Source organism: Entelurus aequoreus, linkage group LG06, assembly GCF_033978785.1.
Source record: "Entelurus aequoreus isolate RoL-2023_Sb linkage group LG06, RoL_Eaeq_v1.1, whole genome shotgun sequence".
In the NCBI taxonomy this organism is placed as follows: Eukaryota; Metazoa; Chordata; class Actinopteri; order Syngnathiformes; family Syngnathidae; genus Entelurus; species Entelurus aequoreus.
Window position 1 is genome coordinate 3134477 of NC_084736.1, and position 21444 is coordinate 3155920.

Genomic DNA, 21444 nt, shown 5'->3' on the forward strand with positions numbered 1-21444 from the left:
GCGTCTGCCATTGCCAGTTATGCCGGCGGAAAAGTTGACTAAACTCAAGCGTATTTCAATCTATCAATCAATCGTTTACTTAGCATGAATTGATTAACGTGGACCCCAACTTAAACAAGTTGAAAAACTTATTGGGGTCTTACAATTTAGTGGTCAATTGTACGGAATATGTACTGTACTGCGCGATCTACTAATAAAAGTTTCAATCAATTAATCAAACTTATATAGCCCTGAATCACAAGTGTCTAATCTCGACTACTGAAGTAAGTGAAGTGAATTATATTTATATAGCACTTTTCTCAAGTGACTCAAAGCGCTTTACATTGTGAAGCCCAATATCTAAGTTACATTTTTAAAGCAGTGTGGGTGGCACTGGGAGCAGGTGGGTAAAGTGTCTTTCCCAAGGACACAACGGCAGTGACTAGGATGGCGGAGGCGGGGATCGAGCCTGCAGCCCTGGAGTTGCTGGCGCGGCCGCTCTACCAACCGAGCTATACCGCCCCAGGATAACTTGACCAGATTTTTAACCATATTTAAGTGAACAAATAGTTTATATTAGGGCTGCAACAACTAATCGATTAAATCGATTAAAATCGATTATAAAATTAGCTGGCGATTAATTTAGTCATAGATTCGTTGGATCTATGCTATGCGCATGCGCAGAGGCTTTTTTAAAAAAATTTATAATAAACCTTTATTTATAAACTGCAACATTTACAAACAGCTGAGAAACAATAATCAAAATAAGTATGGTGCCAGTGTGCTGGTTTTTTTACCCAATAAAATACCGGAAAGGATAGAAATGTAGTTTGTCTCTTTTATCCGATTATTAATCGATTAATCGAAGTAATAATTGACAGAGTAATCGATTATCAAATTAGTTGTTAGTTGCAGCCCTAGTTTATATAATTATTTAAATTTATATTCTGGCCACTTTATAATTTGTTGACACAAAAGTATATTTAGGGGGTTTATCAACATAATTCTATGTTATTACCATCTTTTTAAGTCAAAAACTGATTTAAGATTTCTGTTTTTAAAAAGCTGGTTCCAACCAAATACTTGCAATAGTTTGTTTTTAGTGCATGTAAACACTCTGATAGTACCGTATTTTTCGGACTATAAGTCGCAGTTTTTTTCATAGTTTGGCCGGGGGTGCGACTTACACTCAGGAGCGACTTATGTGTGAAATTATTAACACATTAGCGTAAAATATCAAATAATACTATTTAGCTCATTCACGTAAGACAGTGGTCCCCAACCTTTTTGTGGCTGGGGACCGGTCAACGCTTGAAAATTTGTCCCACGGACGGGGGGTGGGTGGGGGCATTTTATTTTAATTTTTTTTCATAAAGAAATACAATCATGTGTGCTTACGGACTGTATCCCTGCAGACTGTATTGATAAATAATGTATATATTGTGTTTTTTATGTGTATTTAATAAAAATTTTAAAAAATATATAAAAAAAAAATATATATATATATTTTTTAATTTCTTGCGCAGCCCGGTACCAATCGGTGGTTGGTGACCACTGACGTAAGAGACTAGACGTGTAAGATTTCATGTGATTTAGCGATTAGGAGTGACAGATTGTTTGGTAAACGTATAGCATGTTCTATATGTTATAGTTATTTGAATGACTCTTACCATAATATGTTACGTTAACATACCAACACGTTCTCAGTTGGTTATTTATGCCTAATACATACTTGCCAACCCTCCCGTTTTTAGCGGGAGACTCCCGGTATTCAGCGCCTCTCCCGATAACCTCCCGGCAGAAATGTTCTCCCGACAAACTCCCGGTATTCAGCCGGAGCTGGAGGCCACGCCCCCTCCAGCTCAATGCGGACCTGAGTGGGGACAGCCTGTTCTCACGTCCGCTTTCCCACAATATAAACAGCTTGCCTGCCCAATGACGTCATAACATCTACGGCTTTTAGAGAGTAGAGTCCACAACTGCTCACACAACAAGGAGACGAAGCAGAAGAACGAGGAAGTTACAGACATGGCGACGCCGTCGACGAGCAAGATGAAGAAATACGCTTGCAAGTTCCAAAACGAATGGAAACAAGAATTTCAGTTCATCCAGGACAGTTCGAAGGGGAAGGGGTATGTAATTATGTTGCCTGTACATTTTGTAGAACAGACTTCTCCATTGAACACGGTGGCCGAGTCATGAACGGAGGAGAAGTTAAACAGGACAATACTGCCATCTACTGGATAGCCCCCAGAACACTGAAATTCAAGTATTTATTTTATTTATATGTATAATAAAATATATATATATATATATATATATATATATATATATATATATATATATATATATATATATATATATGAAATACTTGAGTTGGTGAATTCTAGCTGTAAATATACTTCCCTATTAACCACGCCCCCCCCACCCCCCGGTATCGGAGGTCTCAAGGTTGGCAAGTATGGCCTAATATAACGTACACTTATTCAGCCTGTTGTTCACTATTCTTTATTTATTTTAAATTGCCTTTCAAATGTCTATTCTTGGTGTTGGCTTTTATCAAATACATTTCCCCCAAAAATTTGATTTATACTCCAGTGCGACTTATATATGTTTTTTTCCTTCTTTATTATGCATTTTCGGCAGGTGCGACTTATACTCCGGAGCGATTTATACTCCGAAAAATACGGTACAAATTTATACCATGAATTGATTAACGTGGACCCCGACTTAAACTAGTTGAAAAACTTATTGGGGTGTTACCATTTAGAGGTCAACTATACGGAATATGTACTGTACTGTGTAATGTACTAATAAAAGTTTCAATCAATGAAAAACTCAAAGGGCTGCACAAACATGTATTTAAAGGAGTGGTGTTGTGCAGTGCACGTATGATCTGTGACGTAAACACGCTGTGCAACACCTAAACAGTCCGGGCGAAACGTGAGCTTTGACTACTGTTCATTAAATGAGGCCGGAACAAATAAAATAAACTTAACGACGCCTAGAGGCAGCAAAAATTCCTCGAATATATTTTGTAATCGAATTAATCGAGGGATCGTTTCAGCTCTAGTACACACTCAACAACGCCACATTGTTTGCGGTTTATAATTACTGGTTTGCAATTAGGTGACATGACAATCTCCCACGGCACGCCAGACTTAATAATATTAATATTAACAGACACGAGCGGTTGGTCGCTACATGGGCGATGCTAGGAGCTAGTTTGACTTTACACTAAAGTAATTGCTAACTAGTTATTTTAATATTTCATTGACACATAGTGAGAAGGGTTAATAATCCATTCCAGTTGGAGTGAATGATATATATAGCACCCGGAAATACACGGTGCGGCCTAGCTAGCATCAACATCCTCGGGCCACAGTGGTGTCGGCAGCCGCACCTTGTCGAGCTCCTCCCGGCAGACGGCGCAGTACTTCTGCTCGCACAGCACCCTCATTTTGGTGGAGCAGCGGTAACACACCGGATGGTCGCATTTCCCGAAGGCGAAGACGTCGACGTCTTGGCAGCACAGGACACAGTGCTTCTCCGTCTCCTTCAAGTTGCTCAAATCCATGGCGGAGTTAAAACAAAACAAAAAAAGGGGCGAAAACGACCCAAAGAGTCCAGCCGCGTGCCTGTGTAGTGCTGACGTAACGGTGAAAGTCTGAGCCAGTGACGTGCCACGCCACTCTTTACGTGCTGTGTTGTATATCATGTGGATTGGAGCTGGCCCCGGAACACAGTGGCGCAGGTCCGGCCCATCCATCTCTGTGTAGGTCTGCACACACTAGTGACTAGTGCCGCCTACTGACATGGAAGAGTATTACACAGTTACTCTGCCGAGCTCCAGACAGTACAGACTAGAGCTGCAGCCAGGGGCGTCACTAGCTTTTAAGGACAGGGGGGGGCTTAGCCCCCAGGAGATGCACAGGATGCGAGCGAACGTAGCGCATGAGCACAAAACTTCACAAACGGCTAACAAAGACTTAGAAATTATTCATTGTTATTATTATTATTTTAAAAAATGCACGGGACGAAATGAAATGCTCCCCGGGACGATGGCTTTTAACAATTTTTTTAATTTTTATGTATTTATTCATTTTACATTTTATATTAAATGTCTTGGTTTTTCCTCCCTCTGAAAATCCTATGAAATGTTTAACAAAAGTTAAAAGTTAAAGTACCAATGATTGTCACACACACACACTAGGTGTGGCGAAATTATTCTCTGCATTTGACCCACCACCCTTGATCACCCCCTGGGAGGTGAGTGGAGCAGTGGGCAGCAGCGGTGGCCGCGCCCGGGAATCATTTTTGGTGATTTAACCCCCAATTCTAACCCTTGATGCTGAGTGCCAAGCAGGGAGGTAATGGGTCCCATTTTTTGTAGTCTTTGGTATGACTCGGTCGGGGTTTGAACTCACAACCTACCCATCTCAGGGCGGACACTCTAACCACTGTGCCATCCTATAATAATACAACAGCTATTAATGTAACAATACAATAAAACGAATATATTTAATGATGTTTTTTTCATTATTTTAACAATAGGCTAATGTATATTACTTTATATAGATTCTACAAGAAACACAAAACTTAAAAACTAAATTATTTACAATTGCAGACACAAGGTTTCGTGCAGCTTCACTCATTGTAAAGGAAGACGGAAGTCCACGCAGGAGAAAAATGACTACAAAGATGGTGTCTGGCTTTTTCTTATATATACATATATATACATATTAAGTCTTTCATACATATATAAATAATATATATATATATATATATATATATATATATATATATATATATATATATATATACAGTATATGAAAGACTTAAAGGTATACTAGAGGATGTTGTGGATCATGTTGACTATTGGTCCTCCTAATTGTCAATCATTCTGGTGATGTTACGTAAGGACATATATATATATATATATATATATATATATATATATATATATATATATATATATATATATATATATATGAAATAAAACAAATGGCTTATCGATAAGCCATTTTTTATTTATTTATTTATTACAACGCCAAAATAGGGTTGGTGCACTAACTAAGTGTATCTTGTGTTGTTTATGTTGATTTAATAATAATAAAAAACTTTTTTTTTTTAAAAGACCACATATTTCCCCATAATTGGATGCACTTAATGGCAAAGAGTACCAGTTATTTATTAAAGGTGTGGGCATTGGGCACATTGATATCAGTGGTGAATAGCCAATGCATTCTTTTTTTGTTAAAATATGTTTGGATTAGTCTGTGTTGGCCCTGTGATGAGGTGGCGACTTGTCCAGGGTGTACCCCGCCTTCCGTCCGAATGCAGCTGAGATAGGCTCCAGCACCCCCTGCGACCCCAAAAGGGACAAGCGGTAGAAAATGGATGGATGAATAGTACTTGTCAATACATAACATTACAATAAATAAACATACCACACCTCTTAACACACATTTTCTGGATTCAAAATTCCTCTACTGCCATCGTGTGGAGTCAATAAAAACTACATTAGATAGAGTCAAGGTCATTTCACCATTTTTTAAATAGAAATAAATACTAATAATTATGATTTCAAAGCAAGTTATCCATCACATTGTGCAATGTAAAAGTAGCAATAGATTTCATGGTCAAATTGTGAAATTTAATGTGGTTTTTATAGCATTTTTGTATAAATGAAAAAAAACAGTACTTTTTTTTACTGTAATAATCTGTGGTGTTGTTTTGGTATTTACAGTAATACACCGAAAAATCTACACTTAAAAAATACCAACTGGCGGCTCAGATGCCAAATTTTTACTGTAAAATTGCAGTTTTTTTTATTTACAGTAAAACAAACAAATGCAAATTTCACAGTGAAATTCTGGCAACTGAGCTGCCTTTTATTTGACCATAAAAACAGCAGTAATTTTCCATTTACAGTAATATACACTACATTTACAGGATTATACACTACATTTTGAGGTAAAATTATTGCAACTTACCATATTTTTTTTTTACATTTTAGTTTTAAAAAATCTAATAAAATGCATAAAAAAATGGTGTAATAATAGTATTCGCTGTTAGAAGCGGCCCTCTGGGGCCAAACATAACTGCCATGTGGCCCTCAGTGAAAACCACTTTCACACCTCTGCATTATGTCTTTATGCTTACATTTGAATCCTTTTTTAGGTTTGATTTTATTCGACAAAGGCCAAAAGAACTCAAATTTTGGGCCCCGAATGGCCCTTGGACAGCCCTGGTTTGGTCTGTACGTGTAGTTAGGTGATTAGTTGTGGCTTTAAAGGAAACACTTTGATTCTTACGGATCATCATCACAATGGGTTTAAAGTAAATGAATGGAACAGTAAAAATAATTAATTAAAAGAGGAGCTTTATTGAAGTGGTTGTATTTACCTCTCTGGACGGTCACCATGTGTCAGTGAACAAGTACGGTCCACGTCTCGCTAGCTAGCGTTTTTTGTGCTGGTTGCTCAGTCCCATGACTCTGAAGGTGCAGCTGGCAATCTTCTCATATAGAAGGAACATGAGGGCGGCAGTCAGCACTGTCTGCAGCAACTTGGCCTCCAGGCCTTTAAACAGACCCAAGAGACCAAATTTCCTAATAAAGAAGAGAGGACACAGTTGGTGGGAGTAGTATTTTGCACATGTAATGATTAGACACCACATAGCCAACATGTAAAAACTCATTTTCTACTGGCAGATAATCATTCAATCCACGTCAGCCTGACTTTTCATATGACTCGCTTTTTGACTGGATTTAGTTTTTTCAAAATGTTGCCCTGGTTTTCATATACACTATATTGCCAAAAGTATTTGGCCACCTGCCTTGACTCACATATGAACTTGAGTTCAATATGATGTCAATATGATACGATGTCCTTTCACTGGAACTAAGGGGCCAAGCCCAACTCCTGAAAAACAACCCCACAATGTCTCATTTGTCAGTTACATGTATTACGAACTATTTCCTGCATGTAAAACTAGAATTGTTCTCTACTTAATATTTGTGTGTTCACAACTGATTAATTGGATTTATACAGGGGCAAAAAAGTATTTAGTCAGCCACCGATTGTGCAAGTTCTCCCACTTAAAATGATGACAGAGGTCTGTAATTTTCATCATAGGTACACTTCAACTGTGAGAGACAGAATGTGAAAAACAAATCCAGGAATTCACATGGTAGGAATTTTAAATAATGTATTTGTAAATTATGGTGGAAATTAAGTATTTGGTCACTTCAAACAAGGAAGATCTCTGGCTCTCACAGACCTGTAACTTCTTCTTTAAGAAGCTCTTCTGTCCCCCGTTACCTGTATTAATGGCACCTGTTTGAACTCGTTATCTGTATAAAAGACACCTGTCCACAGCCTCAAACAGTCAGACTCCAAACTCCACTATGGCCAAGACCAAAGAGCTGTCGAAGGACACCAGGAAAAGTATTGTAGACCTGCACCAGACTGTGAAGAGTGAATCTACAATAGGCAAGCAGCTTGGTGTGAACAAATCAACTATTATCAGAAATTATCAGAAAATGGAAGACATACAAGACCACTGATAATCTCCCTCCATCTGGGGCTCCACGCAAGACCTCATCCCGTGGGGTCAAAATGATCATGATAATGGTGAGCAAAAATCCCAGAACCACACGGGGGGACCTGGTGAATGACCGGCAGAGAGCTGGGACCAAAGTAACAAAGGTTACCATTTTCCACCATAACACACTACGCCGACAGGGAATCAAACCCTGCAGTGCCAGACGTGTCCCCCTGTGCATGTCCAGGCCCGTCTGAAGTTTGCCAGAGAGCACATGGATGATACAGCAGAGGATTGGGAGAATGCCATGTGGTCAGATGAAATCAAAATATAGCTTTTTGGTATAAACTCAACTCGTCGTGTTTGGAGGAAGAAAATACTGAGTTGCATCCCAAGAACACCATACCTACTGTGAAGCGTGGGGGTGGAAACATCCTGCTTTGGGGCTGTTTTTCTGCTAAGGGGACAGGACGACTGATCCGTATTAAGGAAAGAATGAATGGGGCCATGTATCGTGAGATTTTGAGCCAAAACCTCCTTCCATCAGTGAGAGCTTTGAAGATGAAACGTGGCTGGGTCTTCCAGCATGACAATGATCCCAAACACACCGCCCGGGCAACGAAGGAGTGGCTCCGTAAGAAGCATTTGAAAGTCCTGGAGTGGCCTAGCCAGTCTCCAGACCTCAACCCCATAGAAAATCTGTGGAGGGAGTTGAAAGTCCGTGTTGCTCGGCGACAGCCCCAAAACATCAGTGCTCTCGAGAAGATCTGCATGGAGGAATGGGCCAAAATACCAGCTACTGTGTGTGCAAACCTGGTAAAGACCTATAGTAATCGTTTGACCTCTGTTATTGCCAACAAAGGTTATATTACAAAGTATTGACTTGAATTTTTGTTATTGACCAAATACTTATTTTCCACCATCATTTACAAATAAATTATTTAAAAATCCTACAATGTGAATTCCTGGATTTTTCACATTCCGTCTCTCACAGTTGAAGTGTACCTATGATGAAAATTACAGACCTCTGTCATCATTTTAAGTGGGAGAACTTGCACAATCGGTGGCTGACTAAATACTTTTTTGCCCCAGTGTACATGATTTCTTATGGGAAAATTGCTTTGGTTTTTGCATGATTCCGTTGTCTTCCGTCTGACCTTTTTGAAACAGATTACTAAGGAAAACCGAGGTACAAGTGAAGCAAATTTGCAGCGATAGTATATTGATACTAAAACATCTGCACACAGTTGAAAGCCAAATTTCACACAGTTGAATCACAGTCTGTGGAACGCTCTCCCTGACCACCTGAGGGCACCACAGACTGTGGATGCTTTTAAAAAAGGCTTAAAAACCCTTCTTTTTAAAAAAGCCTTTTTTTCGATATATGTGTGTTAGTTCTAGCTATTAGGCTGTTCTATTTTATTTATTTTTTTCAACTATTTATTTTACCTGTTGGGGGCAGCTATTTGTGGTTCTAGCATTGTTTGTTTTTTTAAATGCAATGTAGCACTTTGAGGTTGTTTGCTCAATGTAAAGTGCTTTTACAAATAAAATCTATTATTATTAAATAGTGCACCCACCTCACTCTGTTGACTAGCAGACACTTGACGGTCATTAGACTGGACAGCAGCGTAGACTTTGTCGACTTGTTGAACTGACCAAACTGCAAATCAAAAAAATTAAGAATTACACACATCCTCTTGCTAACAAAAATGACAATCTCAAATGTTATTGGCTAAATGGAGTTAACGCCTCAGCCAAATGTGCGAGTGATTGGAAGAAGACGTAATAAAAACTAATAGAAGTGATGAGTGTCTGAACACGCTTCATGTCATTGTGGGAATTGGAGTTGCTGCTAAATTCACAAACTGGATCAGAATAGAGGAAAATCTATTTGTGTTCACTGTTTTTGATCATGCTTAAAATGACTACAGTCATCCCTCCTTTATTTTGTTCTTTGGTCCCAGGCCTGAACCTGGTAAACAAATGTATGTTAATTAATAAATAAATTTTTTTTCCACTTGTTTACAACCTTCTAAATGATAATTTTTCCAACCAAGATTAGTCTTCTAAACATGAAATAACACCCATATGGTTACCTTCCACTAAGTTAGAACGCTGCTAAAAACAGGCATGAGTTGTTCTGCCAAAAGTTGGTCAATTTGACAGTCGCATCTGCTAACATTAGCCGTGTTAGCATTGCGCGTCCTGCGTTGTCATTCCACACGGCTCACGCTTACCAATGTGAAGATGATATGCACCGACCGACTTCATCTCTACTCAGCTGCTGATAGCAAGTCTTAATAGCACTAAGTGTCGCGCTAGTATTGGTACATCTTGCCTTTTCACCACAGAGTTTGACAGCGGTTGCCATTACTAGCGTTTATTTGTAGTACAAATGCCCTAAGCTGCTAAAACTGACGCAAAAGAGTGAGCGCTCTTGTAATCTGTAACAACGCATCAAATGATATGGCGTTTATCGAGGCTGGAAATCTTACTGACTTCCATTTTCATTTATACCGTCCAGTTAATTGACATATCCGGCATACCAAGGCCAGTAAATAATGTTAGAACAATATCTAAACAGCCACATTTATGCATGAATATATGGAAAAGCTGCTGATGGTGTATTTGACGGAGAAGCAGCTGGAATGGTATGTTATAGAAGTCTGCTCTCTAAGGTGAATTATTACTACATTACTTCATAAAACTACGGTAGTTGTTTAGTACATACATTCTATTGTATTGTTTTTATACAATATTTATTATCTAAAAGTTGAGTTTGAGTTTATTTGTAACATGCATGCATACAACATGACACATGCATGCATACAACATGACACATGCATGCATACAACATGATACATCACAATTTCAAGCGTTTCTATTTGCTTAGTAGATGTGGGAAACAGCGGGAGGCAGCATGAAGATAAAAAGGTGTCTTAATGCTTTAACCAAAAATAAACAAAAGGTGAGTGCCCCTAAGAAAAGGCATTGAAGCGTAGGGAAGGCTATGCAGAACGAAACTAAAACTGAACTGGCTACAAAGTAAACAATAACAGAATGCTGGACGACAGCAAAGACTTACTGTGGAGCAAAGATGGCGTCCACAATGTACATCCGAACATGACTTGACAATCAACAATGTCCCCACAAAGAAGGATAAAAACAAGTGAAATATTCTTGATTGTTAATACAAAGTAGATGCGGGAAATATCGCTCAAAGGAAGACATGAAACTGCTACAGGAAAATACCAAAAAAAGAGAAAAAGCCACCAAAATAGGAGCGCAAGACAAGAAGTAAAACACTACACACAGGAAAACAGCAAAAAAGTCCAAATAAGTCAGGGTGTGATGTGACAGGTGGTGACAGTACACCTACTTTGAGACAAGAGCTATAGTGATGCATGCTTGGTTATGCTTTAAAGTCATATCCAACAATTGTGACAACCACTTTTTACTGTCAACTGAGTTTCAATTTTTATTGATTTCTGCTGGGGGTGTGCCTCCGGATTTTTTCAACACAAAAAATGTGCCTTGGCTCAAAAAATGTTGAAAAACACTGGACTAAAAGACCTACCCTGAGAATGGACTGCACAGTCTGCAGGGGGTAGGTCACGGTGGTGGCAACCGCTTTTGCAACTGCGCCAATCACGAAAACCTCAAAAGATGACAGCTGTGAAGAAATACAGGAGAAGTTGAGTTAATAATGCAGTTTTGTGTATTTAGATGTGTAGAAACCTGGTGGTCTGAAGTTCTACACACAAATGAGTCTTTTTAAGTCCCTTCCTATGTGTGTGCTTTGATAGAATAATGAGCTATGACTGATGCACTAGACTGAAAGGGATTTCCACACACTTTAATCCTCACATGGACCGTGTGAGCAGAAACACCAGTTCTCACCTCCCTGAGAACTCCTCTCCTCAGTTGCCTCTTCAGACCTTCATAGATCATGAACTGGATGGCAGGGTTCAGGACCAGCAGCAGGGAAGGGAAGGTGCCGTTCCACAGCGCTCCCACACCCTCGTCTTGGATGATCTGCACAAAAGCATCTGGAAAAACAACAACATCCAAATGAACAATAAGGAGAGAATAAAGATACATTATTCAGAGTTAGTTTACCCATAATGCCACGGTAGTTGGTGGGCTGTATATCTGCATTGTGGAATTTGGAGCCCTGAAGCTTCAGTCGGGTGTTGACGACCCACAGCGGTGTAGTCACTAGTACATTCACAACACCTTGGGGAGACAAAGAAGAAACAGTAAATCCTTGTTTATCGCTGTTAATTGGTTCCGGGTCTCCGTCCATCCTTTTCCTACCGCTTGTAATGTGTTTATTTTGTTTAAAGTTCAGATGGGATTTTTGATTTCCTGCGCGGCATTAATTTGCTGTGCGCAGAGGACGCGTGAGCGGTGCGCAATTGCGCAGGCGCGCACCTTAGAGGGAACGTTGCCTGGGATCACTAGCGCCCTCTACCACCAGGAGGCGGGATTACTGCGAGCCTCAGCCAGTGTGTCTTCGCAGCCGTTTTATGATTGCTCAGCACAAGAAATACGTTACACACATACAGTTGTTGACAAAATACACTGTACATTATATACCTCAGCTAACTCAACTATGGAAATGTATAATATAATTCATATAGCAATACGGTCTCACTGCACAGCAGGCCAGCAGTTAGCCGAGTCATTGCGCAATCCATGGTGAGGCTCAACTGGCTGCTGATCACCGCACCGTCTCTTCTCAGTATTTGAACGGCAAATGTGAAAATTCAGCGATTTTGAATAAAAATAATCTAAAACTGGTGTAGTTAAATGGAAAATAACTTTATAGTATAATCACTGGATACATATAACAATTTAATTAATTTTTTTTCTTTTTAAATTTTTTTTCTTCCCATGATGGCACGTGAGGCCCCGCCTCCCCTGCCTGCACGTCATTGATACATATACATACCTATATATACAGTGGGGCAAAAAAGTATTTAGTCAGCCACCAATTGTGCAAGTTCTCCCACTTAAAATGATGACAGAGGTCTGTAATTTTCATCATAGGTACACTTCAACTGTGAGAGACAGAATGTGAGAAAAAAAATCCAGGAATTCACATTGTAGGAATTTGAAATAATTTATTTGTAAATTATGGTGGAAAATAAGTATTTGGTCACTTCAAACAAGGAAGATCTCTGGCTCTCACAGACCTGTAACTTCTTCTTTAAGAAGCTCTTCTGTCCCCCGTTACCTGTATTAATGGCACCTGTTTGAACTCGTTATCTGTATAAAAGACACCTGTCCACAGCCTCAAACAGTCAGACTCCAAACTCCACTATGGCCAAGACCAAAGAGCTGTCGAAGGACACCAGGAAAAGAATTGTAGACCTGCACCAGACTGTGAAGAGTGAATCTACAATAGGCAAGCAGCTTGGTGTGAACAAATCAACTGTGGGAGCAATTATCAGAAAATGGAAGACATACAAGACTACTGATTAGTGATGGGTTGATGAGGCCTCATGAAGCGTTTCGACACATTGCAAAACTGTATTGATACTGTGTCGATACTGTGTCACTAAATACTGACATCTGCTGGACATTAAAAATCCCTACAGGCAACCTATGGACCGACTCAACTGACACTGATTTTATGACCTAGTATATACAATAATATAAACCAAGTCATTGTATTTCATTTAGGATTATTTAATATCTTCATTTAAATAAAAAGATATTTTTATCTTTTTTAGATACAGTCAAATAATGTGAACATGTATCATGACTAGGATGGTAGAAGGTGGGGATTGAACCCCAGTAACCGATTGCTGGCACGGCCACGCTACCAACTTCGCCACGCCGTCATTCCTGTACCTTCTCTAGTAACAGTAGTGATGTGTCCTGCAACACAGATGCATAGGCGCATGCGTCGAGCTCATATAGCGAAACAGTGTGTCGGTGCGCGTACCGCTTTTAGAAAGTCACGTGACCGATCATGAGCTGCTTTGGTCACGTGACCGATACGCGAACTGTATCGCACTGACGCCTCCTCTGTGCCCTGTGAGCAACATTCCCTCTAAGGTGCGCGCCTGCGCAATCAGTGCTCAAGCGTCCTCCGCGCACACCGTGCGCCGCACAGCCAATATATGCCGCGCACCAAATCAAACCCATCTGAATTCTAAACAAAATAAACACATTTATTCTGTGTAATTTTGAAATGCAACTTTGAGTGACAGTGACAACAAGCGGCCCTAACGGTGTTGCGCCGCTTCCTAATAAACAGTTTGACGCGCAGGCGTCAGTGCGATACAGTTCATGAGCGGTCACGTGACCAGAACAGCTCATGAGTGGTCACGTGACCAAAACAGCTCGTGTTCGGTCACGTGACTTTCTAAAAGCGATACGCGCACCGACACAGGGTATCGCTCTATGAGCTCGACGCATGCGCCGATGCATCGGTGTTGCCGGACCCATCACTACTACTGATGATCTCCCTCAATCTGGGGCTCCACCGTGACCGTGGGGTCAAAAGGATCATAATTTACAAATAAATTTTTTAAAAATCCTACAATGTGAATTCCTGGATTTTTTTCTCACATTCTGTCTCTCATAGTTGAAGTGTACCTATGATGAAAATTACAGACCTCTGTCATTTTAAGTGGGAGAACTTGCACAATCGGTGGCTGACTAAATACTTTTTTGCCCCACTGTGTGTATATATATATTATATATATATATATACACATATTCTGTAATGTATATGAACTGTTTCATTGCACTATGAAAATGGAACTGTTTTATCTTATCTTGTATTGTATTTAAATAAAGCTTGTATTGTATTTAAATAAATCTGATATAAATGTGACTTTTTTCTAAAATATGAAACATGCTAAATACATACAGTATATATGTTTCTGTGCATCATGCTAATGTTTCTTCTCCATTATGGACCACAATGGAAACAAGCCTTTTGGCTTTTTGTGCCATCCATTTGCCTTTTTTTAAAGCATTGCATGTAAAGATGTCCGATAATATCGGCCTGCCGATATTACCGGCTGATATACCCTTTATGCGTTAAAATGTAATATCGGAAATTATCGGTATCGGTTTTTTTATTATCGGTATCGGGTTTTTTTGGGTTTTTTTTTTATTAAATCAACATAAAAAACACAAGATACACTTACAATTAGTGCACCAACCCAAAAAAACTCCCTCCCCCATTTACACTCATTCACACAAAAGGGTTGTTTCTTTCTGTTATTAATATTCTGCTTCCTACATTATATATCAATATATATCAATACAGTCTGCAAGGGATACAGTCCGTAAGCACACATGATTGTGCGTGCTGCTGCTCCACTAATAGTACTAACCTTTAACAGTTAATTTTAGTAATTTTCATTCATTACTAGTTTCTATGTAACTGTTTTTATATTGTTTTACTTTCTTTTTTATTCAAGAAAATGTTTTTAATTCATCTATCTTATTTTACTAATTTTTTATAAAAGTACCTTATCTTCACCATACCTGGTTGTCCAAATTAGGCATAATAATGTGTTAATTCCACGACTGCATATATCGGTTGATATCGGTATCGGTAATTAAAGAGTTGGACAATATCGGAATATCGGATATCGGCAAAAAGCCATTATCGGACATCCCTAATTGCATGGATTAAATTCTTTAAAGATGTCAATAAACTTCTCAATCAATCAATCAATCAATCTTACCAAGGTGTGTGGTGTTCTACTGAACGAGACAGAACGAGGTCAAGTGTGTGATAGTGATCAAGTATTGATGTTAGTTCATGAGCATCTCACCTGCAACTATGCCAAGCAGCAAGTCAGTGCGAGGTGCCGACTGATGCTGCTTCAGCCAGCTGGCCTTCAAACTGTGGAAGCAGTAGAAGTAGACAAAGTTGGAGCAGCACAGGCTGCAGATGACTGGGAACCATCCTCTGTATGGAGCCAGTCTGCAGCAACACATAGTTGGGAAACAGAAAAATAATAACAACTTCATCTGCACTCTCATCAAGACCAAGACGACCTATTTCAACTTTAGAACTTAAAGGAGCCATGTGTAAAAATGTGGCCAGAAATGGTACTGCAATCATGGTCAACATTATGTAGTCCCCTCCCCCTCTCCATGACTGAGGTTGACAGATATGCAGCCGAATCCAGCTGGATGGACTGGGCTACTCTGAGGAACTTCACATTTCCACTGCCTCTTACTAGGTGCTGGGACCATCATAGCTGAATAGACAAGTGTTTCTCCCAATAACAAATGTCTAACCAACACATTTTACACAGAAATACGTCATGCCTGTGTACAATATCACAACAATCATATGGTTATTGTCATTACTATCACAAAACAGACTAAAACCAACTACAACCAACACTAGCAATGGTTATACTGGTGAACATAAGTAGAGCATGCTTAGCAGCCTAATGTACGCCCAAAACTAAAGAGGAGACATTTTACCAAGGTATGCCTATAGGCTACTGTTTCAAATCTTTCAGATTGCCATATAACTTGGTACATGTAGTCCACAATCTGCAAACACCAAAGAGGAATTATTTTATCATGTGATTTGGCTGTCCACTCTCCATACGTATATGACAGTCGTGCTAATGTTGGAACCCATTTCCTCAGCGTATCAGCATATTGAGAAGGAAACAGGCACTGACACTACCCATATCCACATAGCTTTTGTTTGTCCAAAATATATGTTGCCCTGTCATTTCGATGACACATGGACATACAGGCTAACAGGCATATATTTTCCCCATTAGCCTATATGTCCATGTGTCGTTGACGAAGCACCATCACACTAAGTATTTGTTGCAGGAACATACTGGCTTTGTTAGACAAGATCATAGACCGTATTGGACAATATAGTTTACAAACCAAATGACATTTGTTACAAATAATAAGAGAAGGTAAATGCCTTACTTGCATATCAAGGAGAAAATGAGCAAGTTTGGCGTCAAATGAAAACATTTTCTCCGCCTTCAATGGTCTCCATCTTTCAAAGGCATCCCCGATACAAATCCTGGTTTTGTTCCTGGCTTTGTCATGAATAAGTTGAGAATGGTAACTTTTAGATGGACTAAGGTCTGACATGTTTAGTAACTTTACCAGTGGCAGTAGCCAGACCAAAATGGCGGTGTGTAACTGGCAACCTGGATGGGACACACTCACAGACTTTCTAATTGGTCAAACGGTGGAGGGCGGGGCATCGATATGAAAACAATAACAAGATTTCGGGGCTGTAAATCTAATTTTGAAATGAGCATAACCCCTACTGTTATCAGTTATAAAGGTATTGGAAAAGAAGATGATTTATTAATGCCTTTTGACATATCGTTTAATGATGACTTGACATGACATTAGTACATATGGCTCCTTTAAACATAACAGTCACAGGAGTACTGCTGAGATTAGCTGTGAGAGTAATATGCTCTGCTTCTTTCTACTCCTTGTCAGACACGTTGTGTGAACTTTGTATACGATCACTATCAATTTAATCATAATCAATATGAGATTTTTTAATGGCAGAATTTTGCCATCGTAAAGATAAAAATGGCTACTTTTGACTGAAAATGGTTTCTATAAAGTCACTCACAGTCCTTCCTCCTTGATTATTTCTGCTAGTATTGCTGGAGTTGATTGTGCCCTCCTCTTCTCGTCCACTGGAACACAAACACAGAAGGAATAATCTAATAAGTCAACATGCTGTTTGCACAAGAACTGGAATAGTATATATTCTTACCTTGAAGCCTCAGCCTTGCAGTATCAAGGGGGTAGAATACTGTCATGGCAGTTACACTTCCCTAAAACAATTATTGTTATTACCAATGGAAAGTATTAGAACTTTAAGGGCATACATATACATGTACACAAAAACATAAATATACACATACACATTCATATACACGTGCACGTACACACATATATACACATACACATAAATAAATATACACATACACATAAATAAATATACACATAGACATACATATACACATACACATACATAAATATGAGCTCTAGCTAGATGTGAGCTTAATGTGATCATTTACCATTGCTCCGGACAGAGCGTGCACCAAACCCTCATACGACAAAACCTGGTAACTCATCTTCACCAACTTATCAGCGAATTTTACCAAGAAAATTGAGTAACTCGTCAGCCTGGGAAAAAAAAAGGAATTGTTGACATATTCTTCTCGTGCAGTCGATCTCCTGCTTCCTGAGCCGAGAAGTGTTTGCGCCTAATAACCCTGAGGCATTCTGGGTAATGTAGTGCAACTTCGTCATAAGAACTTAACTAATTTACAACACTTTTGATTGACATACCACCAAATTATCAGCGAACTTGACAAATAAAAATTATTTAGTAACTAGTCAGCCTGAAAATAAAAAAATTGTTGACATATTGGCTGTCCAGAGCCGGGACCCCGGGTGGACCACTAGCCTGTGCATCGGTTGGGGACATCTCTGCGCTGCTGACCCGTCTCCGCTCGGGATGGTTTCCTGTTGGCCCCGCTGTGGACTGGACTCCCGCTGATGTGTTGGATCCACTGTGGACTGGACTTTCACAATGTTATGTCAGACCCACTCGACATCCGTTGCTTTCGGTCTCCCCTAGAGGGGGGGGTTACCCACATATGCGGTCCTCTCCAAGGTTTCTCATAGTCATTCACCGACGTCCCACTGGGGTGAGTTTTTCCTTGCCCGTATGTGGGCTCTGTACCGAGGATGTCGTTGTGGCTTGTACAGCCCTTTGAGACACTTGTGATTTAGGGCTATATAAATAAACATTGATTGATTGATATTCTTCTCGTGCAGTCCATCGCCTGCTTCCTGGGCCTTGTCGTCATTGCGCCTAACAGCTCTGAGGCATTGTGGGTAATGTAGTGCTAATTCGTCATAAGAACTAAACTAATTAACACTTTGGATTGACTTACCAAATGATCAGCAAATTTGACCAAAGCATTATTTAGTGACTCACCAGCCTGAAATAAAGTGTTTACATCTCCTTTTGCCAATTTATGACCGTGTCGTCGAAGCGCCGACTAGAACTGAGGCATTGTGGGTAATGTAGTGCTAAATAGTGGACAGTCATAACAACTAATATACAGTAAAACACTTTTTTATTGACACATTTATATATAAAACGCTGATAAATAATATAAGTCAGATCTTGAATATGTGGAAATTATCTTTGTAGCGTTGCAATGAAAGAAAATGTAGAAAATCGCACGTAAGATAAAATTGTTATAAAAACGTGTTCACTTCAAATTATTGATAGCTTATTTTGAACAATATTTTGACATAAAAAACTAACAATTGGCAGTCCTACTTTATTAAGCAACTGAACATGACATGAAATTTGTAGCGCCCCCTGTGGGTGTTGGTCAAAATGCTTTCCTAGCGTTCATGTAAATGTCCATCCATCCATCCATTTTCTACCGCTTGTCCCTTTCGGGGTTGCGGAGGGTGCTGGAGCCTATCTCAGCTGAATTCATAATCTTTAAACCAATGGTCAATGAGCAGCTGAAGCCCATGCATTTACAGTGTGGGTTTTGTACACTCAAGTGCACACTGAACTGTGTGAGAAATTTCAAGTCAATGGACTTATATGGTAAGACTTTATGGTTTAACAACAGCGCCGCAGTGTCGTGTATTTCTCATAAAATAGTAGCACAGGCATACTTGCCAACCTTGAGACCTCCGAATTCGGGAGATTGGGGGGTGGGCGGGGTTAAGGGGGAGGAGTATATTTATAGCTAGAATTCACTGAAATTAAAGTATTTCTTATATATATATATATATATAGTAAAGTAAACAGTAATGAAAACACAGTTCTACTAACTGTACTTGCTGCTTACTTAAAAAAAAAAAAAACACCTTTCACTATTTGAGTAGCTTTTGTTCTGCCATTTGATTACTGGCGAGCGATCTCTGAATCCGGGAACATATCCTTCACGGATTTGTTGAAAACATCCGCAAATGAGAACGGGATGTTGCTTGCAAGGTGGCCCATAATACTGCGTTGCCGCCGCCTTCTGCTTCTCTGACCGTTCATGAGTGACTATATCCATTCGGCCACCGTGTTATGGGTTATAGATAAACCTATGGATAACGGAGACATATATAACAGTCTCCTTTTCAGGTGAGAGGACGCTAAAGGCCCCAATATTGTTTGTCCGGCTGGAAATGTTGGATATTACAATTTGCCGTAGTTTTGAAACAATGCCTGATGTTGTGTGTCAGTGTATGAACGTGCCGGCTGGAATAAACACACGCTGAGAAATAGCTCCGTGCCTGCCTACTTTATGGGTTATAGATAAAACTATGTGTAACGGAGACGTATACAATAGTCTCCTTTTCAGGTGAGAGACGACGCTAAAGGCAGTGCCTTTAAGGCACGCCCCCAATATAGTTGTCCGGCTGGGTGACACAGACAACAATATACAACTTTGATGTGCACATTGGCACACTCTTACGGCGCGAGGGGAGATTGACGGTTGGCAAACGCTGGACTGTGAATGGGCAGGAGATGGCAGGCGCAAGTGACGGATCAGGAAGTGAGATGGGAGGAATTGAAGCAGATGGCGGGAGGGGAGATGACTGGAATCTGGTAGGGGAAAAAAACAAGAGAAAGCGTAAAAAACAGAAAAAGCAAGCGGATAGAGTCAACTTAGAAGGAACGGATAGTGAGGGAAGTGGTACACCAATAGCAAGTCAGAGTGAGGAATATAAAATTATCATCAAACTTTCTCAAGACGGTGCGTCGTTCGGTGAGTGGAACCCAATTCTGTTGACAAAAGCGATACATAAGTTTATAGGTGAAGTAAAGAATGCCAAAGTGTTGCGGAATGGTTCATTGTTGATATTCTGTAAAAATAGTATGCAACAAGGAAAGGCCATAAGACTGGACAAGATTGATGGTAAAAAAATGCAGTGCTCAATACCTGAGGATAGGAAGAAGTCGACTAGGGGAGTCATTTCAGGTATACCTACGGTTGTGTCAGTTGACCAGATTAAAGATAATGTGGTGGGTGCAAAGGTTTTGGAAGCCAGGCGGCTGAAAGCGATCAGAAATGGAGAGAAGTGTGATAGCTTGTCAGTGTTGATTACATTTGATGAGCCCAAGTTGCCGAGCAAAATTTATATAGGATATATGAGCTATGAGGTGAGACCATATGTTCCGCCACCACTGCGATGCTTTAAATGTCAAAAGTATGGTCATGTAGCAGCAATTTGCAAAGGCAAGCAAAGATGCGGTAGATGTGCAGGTGAGCATGAGTACGGTAAATGTGAAGTAGGGGCTAAGCTAAAATGTTGCAACTGTGGAGGAGAGCATACTTCTGCGTATCGAGGGTGTGAAATGAGCAAAAAAGCGGCTGAGGTACAGAGAGTCAAAAGCTCCCAGGGAATTTCATATGCAGAGGCGGTGAAGAAAGTAAAGCAAGCAGACGCCCCTAAACCAGTGGCAGAAGAAACAACACAGCACAGTGACAGCAGACCTTGTGGAGGATGTGCTAAGCCAGACATAAAGGAGGATATGCTGAGTGTAGGCAAGAATGAATTTGTACTGTTTATGGTTGAGGTGATCAACTGTTCGGCACAAACAAGCAGGAAAACTGAAAAGATTAAGATCATTGTGAGAGCAGCTGAGAAATATCTTGGACTGGAGGGGATAAGCTGGGAAGCAGTAGAGGACATGTTAGCTAGAGAAACACCTAACTCTCAGACATGGGCTGGTGGATCTTCATGTTCTTAATTATTTTACAGTGGAATGCAAGGAGTCTTACCTCTAACGGACAGGAATTTAAAAAATTTGTGTCAAATTTGTCAGACAAACCGCATGTAATATGTATCCAAGAGACATGGTTAAAACCACAATGGGATTTTGTTATGTAT

General features: G+C 39.9%; 2 protein-coding genes across 2 annotated transcripts in view; both read right to left on the reverse strand.

Annotated features, from left to right (window-relative positions):
* znf598 (zinc finger protein 598) overlaps nucleotides 1-3730 on the reverse strand; it is a 29243-nt gene extending 25513 nt beyond the window's left edge. Inside the window, exon 1 of the mRNA XM_062049840.1 lies at nucleotides 3383-3730. Coding sequence (XP_061905824.1) covers nucleotides 3383-3697 — 315 coding nt within the window. The 5' untranslated portion in view covers nucleotides 3698-3730. The remainder of the gene's footprint in view (nucleotides 1-3382) is intronic.
* Nucleotides 3731-5127: 1397 nt separating this feature from the next.
* On the reverse strand, nucleotides 5128-18376 carry slc25a17 (solute carrier family 25 member 17). The gene is made up of 11 exons (XM_062049842.1): nucleotides 17990-18376; nucleotides 17598-17706; nucleotides 17291-17351; nucleotides 17144-17210; nucleotides 15336-15487; nucleotides 11650-11766; nucleotides 11431-11579; nucleotides 11108-11203; nucleotides 9108-9190; nucleotides 6388-6592; nucleotides 5128-5344 (listed from the first exon to the last, which is right to left on the reverse strand). Exons 1-10 carry the CDS (start codon nucleotides 17995-17997, stop codon nucleotides 6442-6444), a joined length of 993 nt encoding a protein of 330 aa, XP_061905826.1. The 5' UTR covers nucleotides 17998-18376; the 3' UTR covers nucleotides 5128-5344; nucleotides 6388-6441.
* Nucleotides 18377-21444: the final 3068 nt, after the last annotated feature.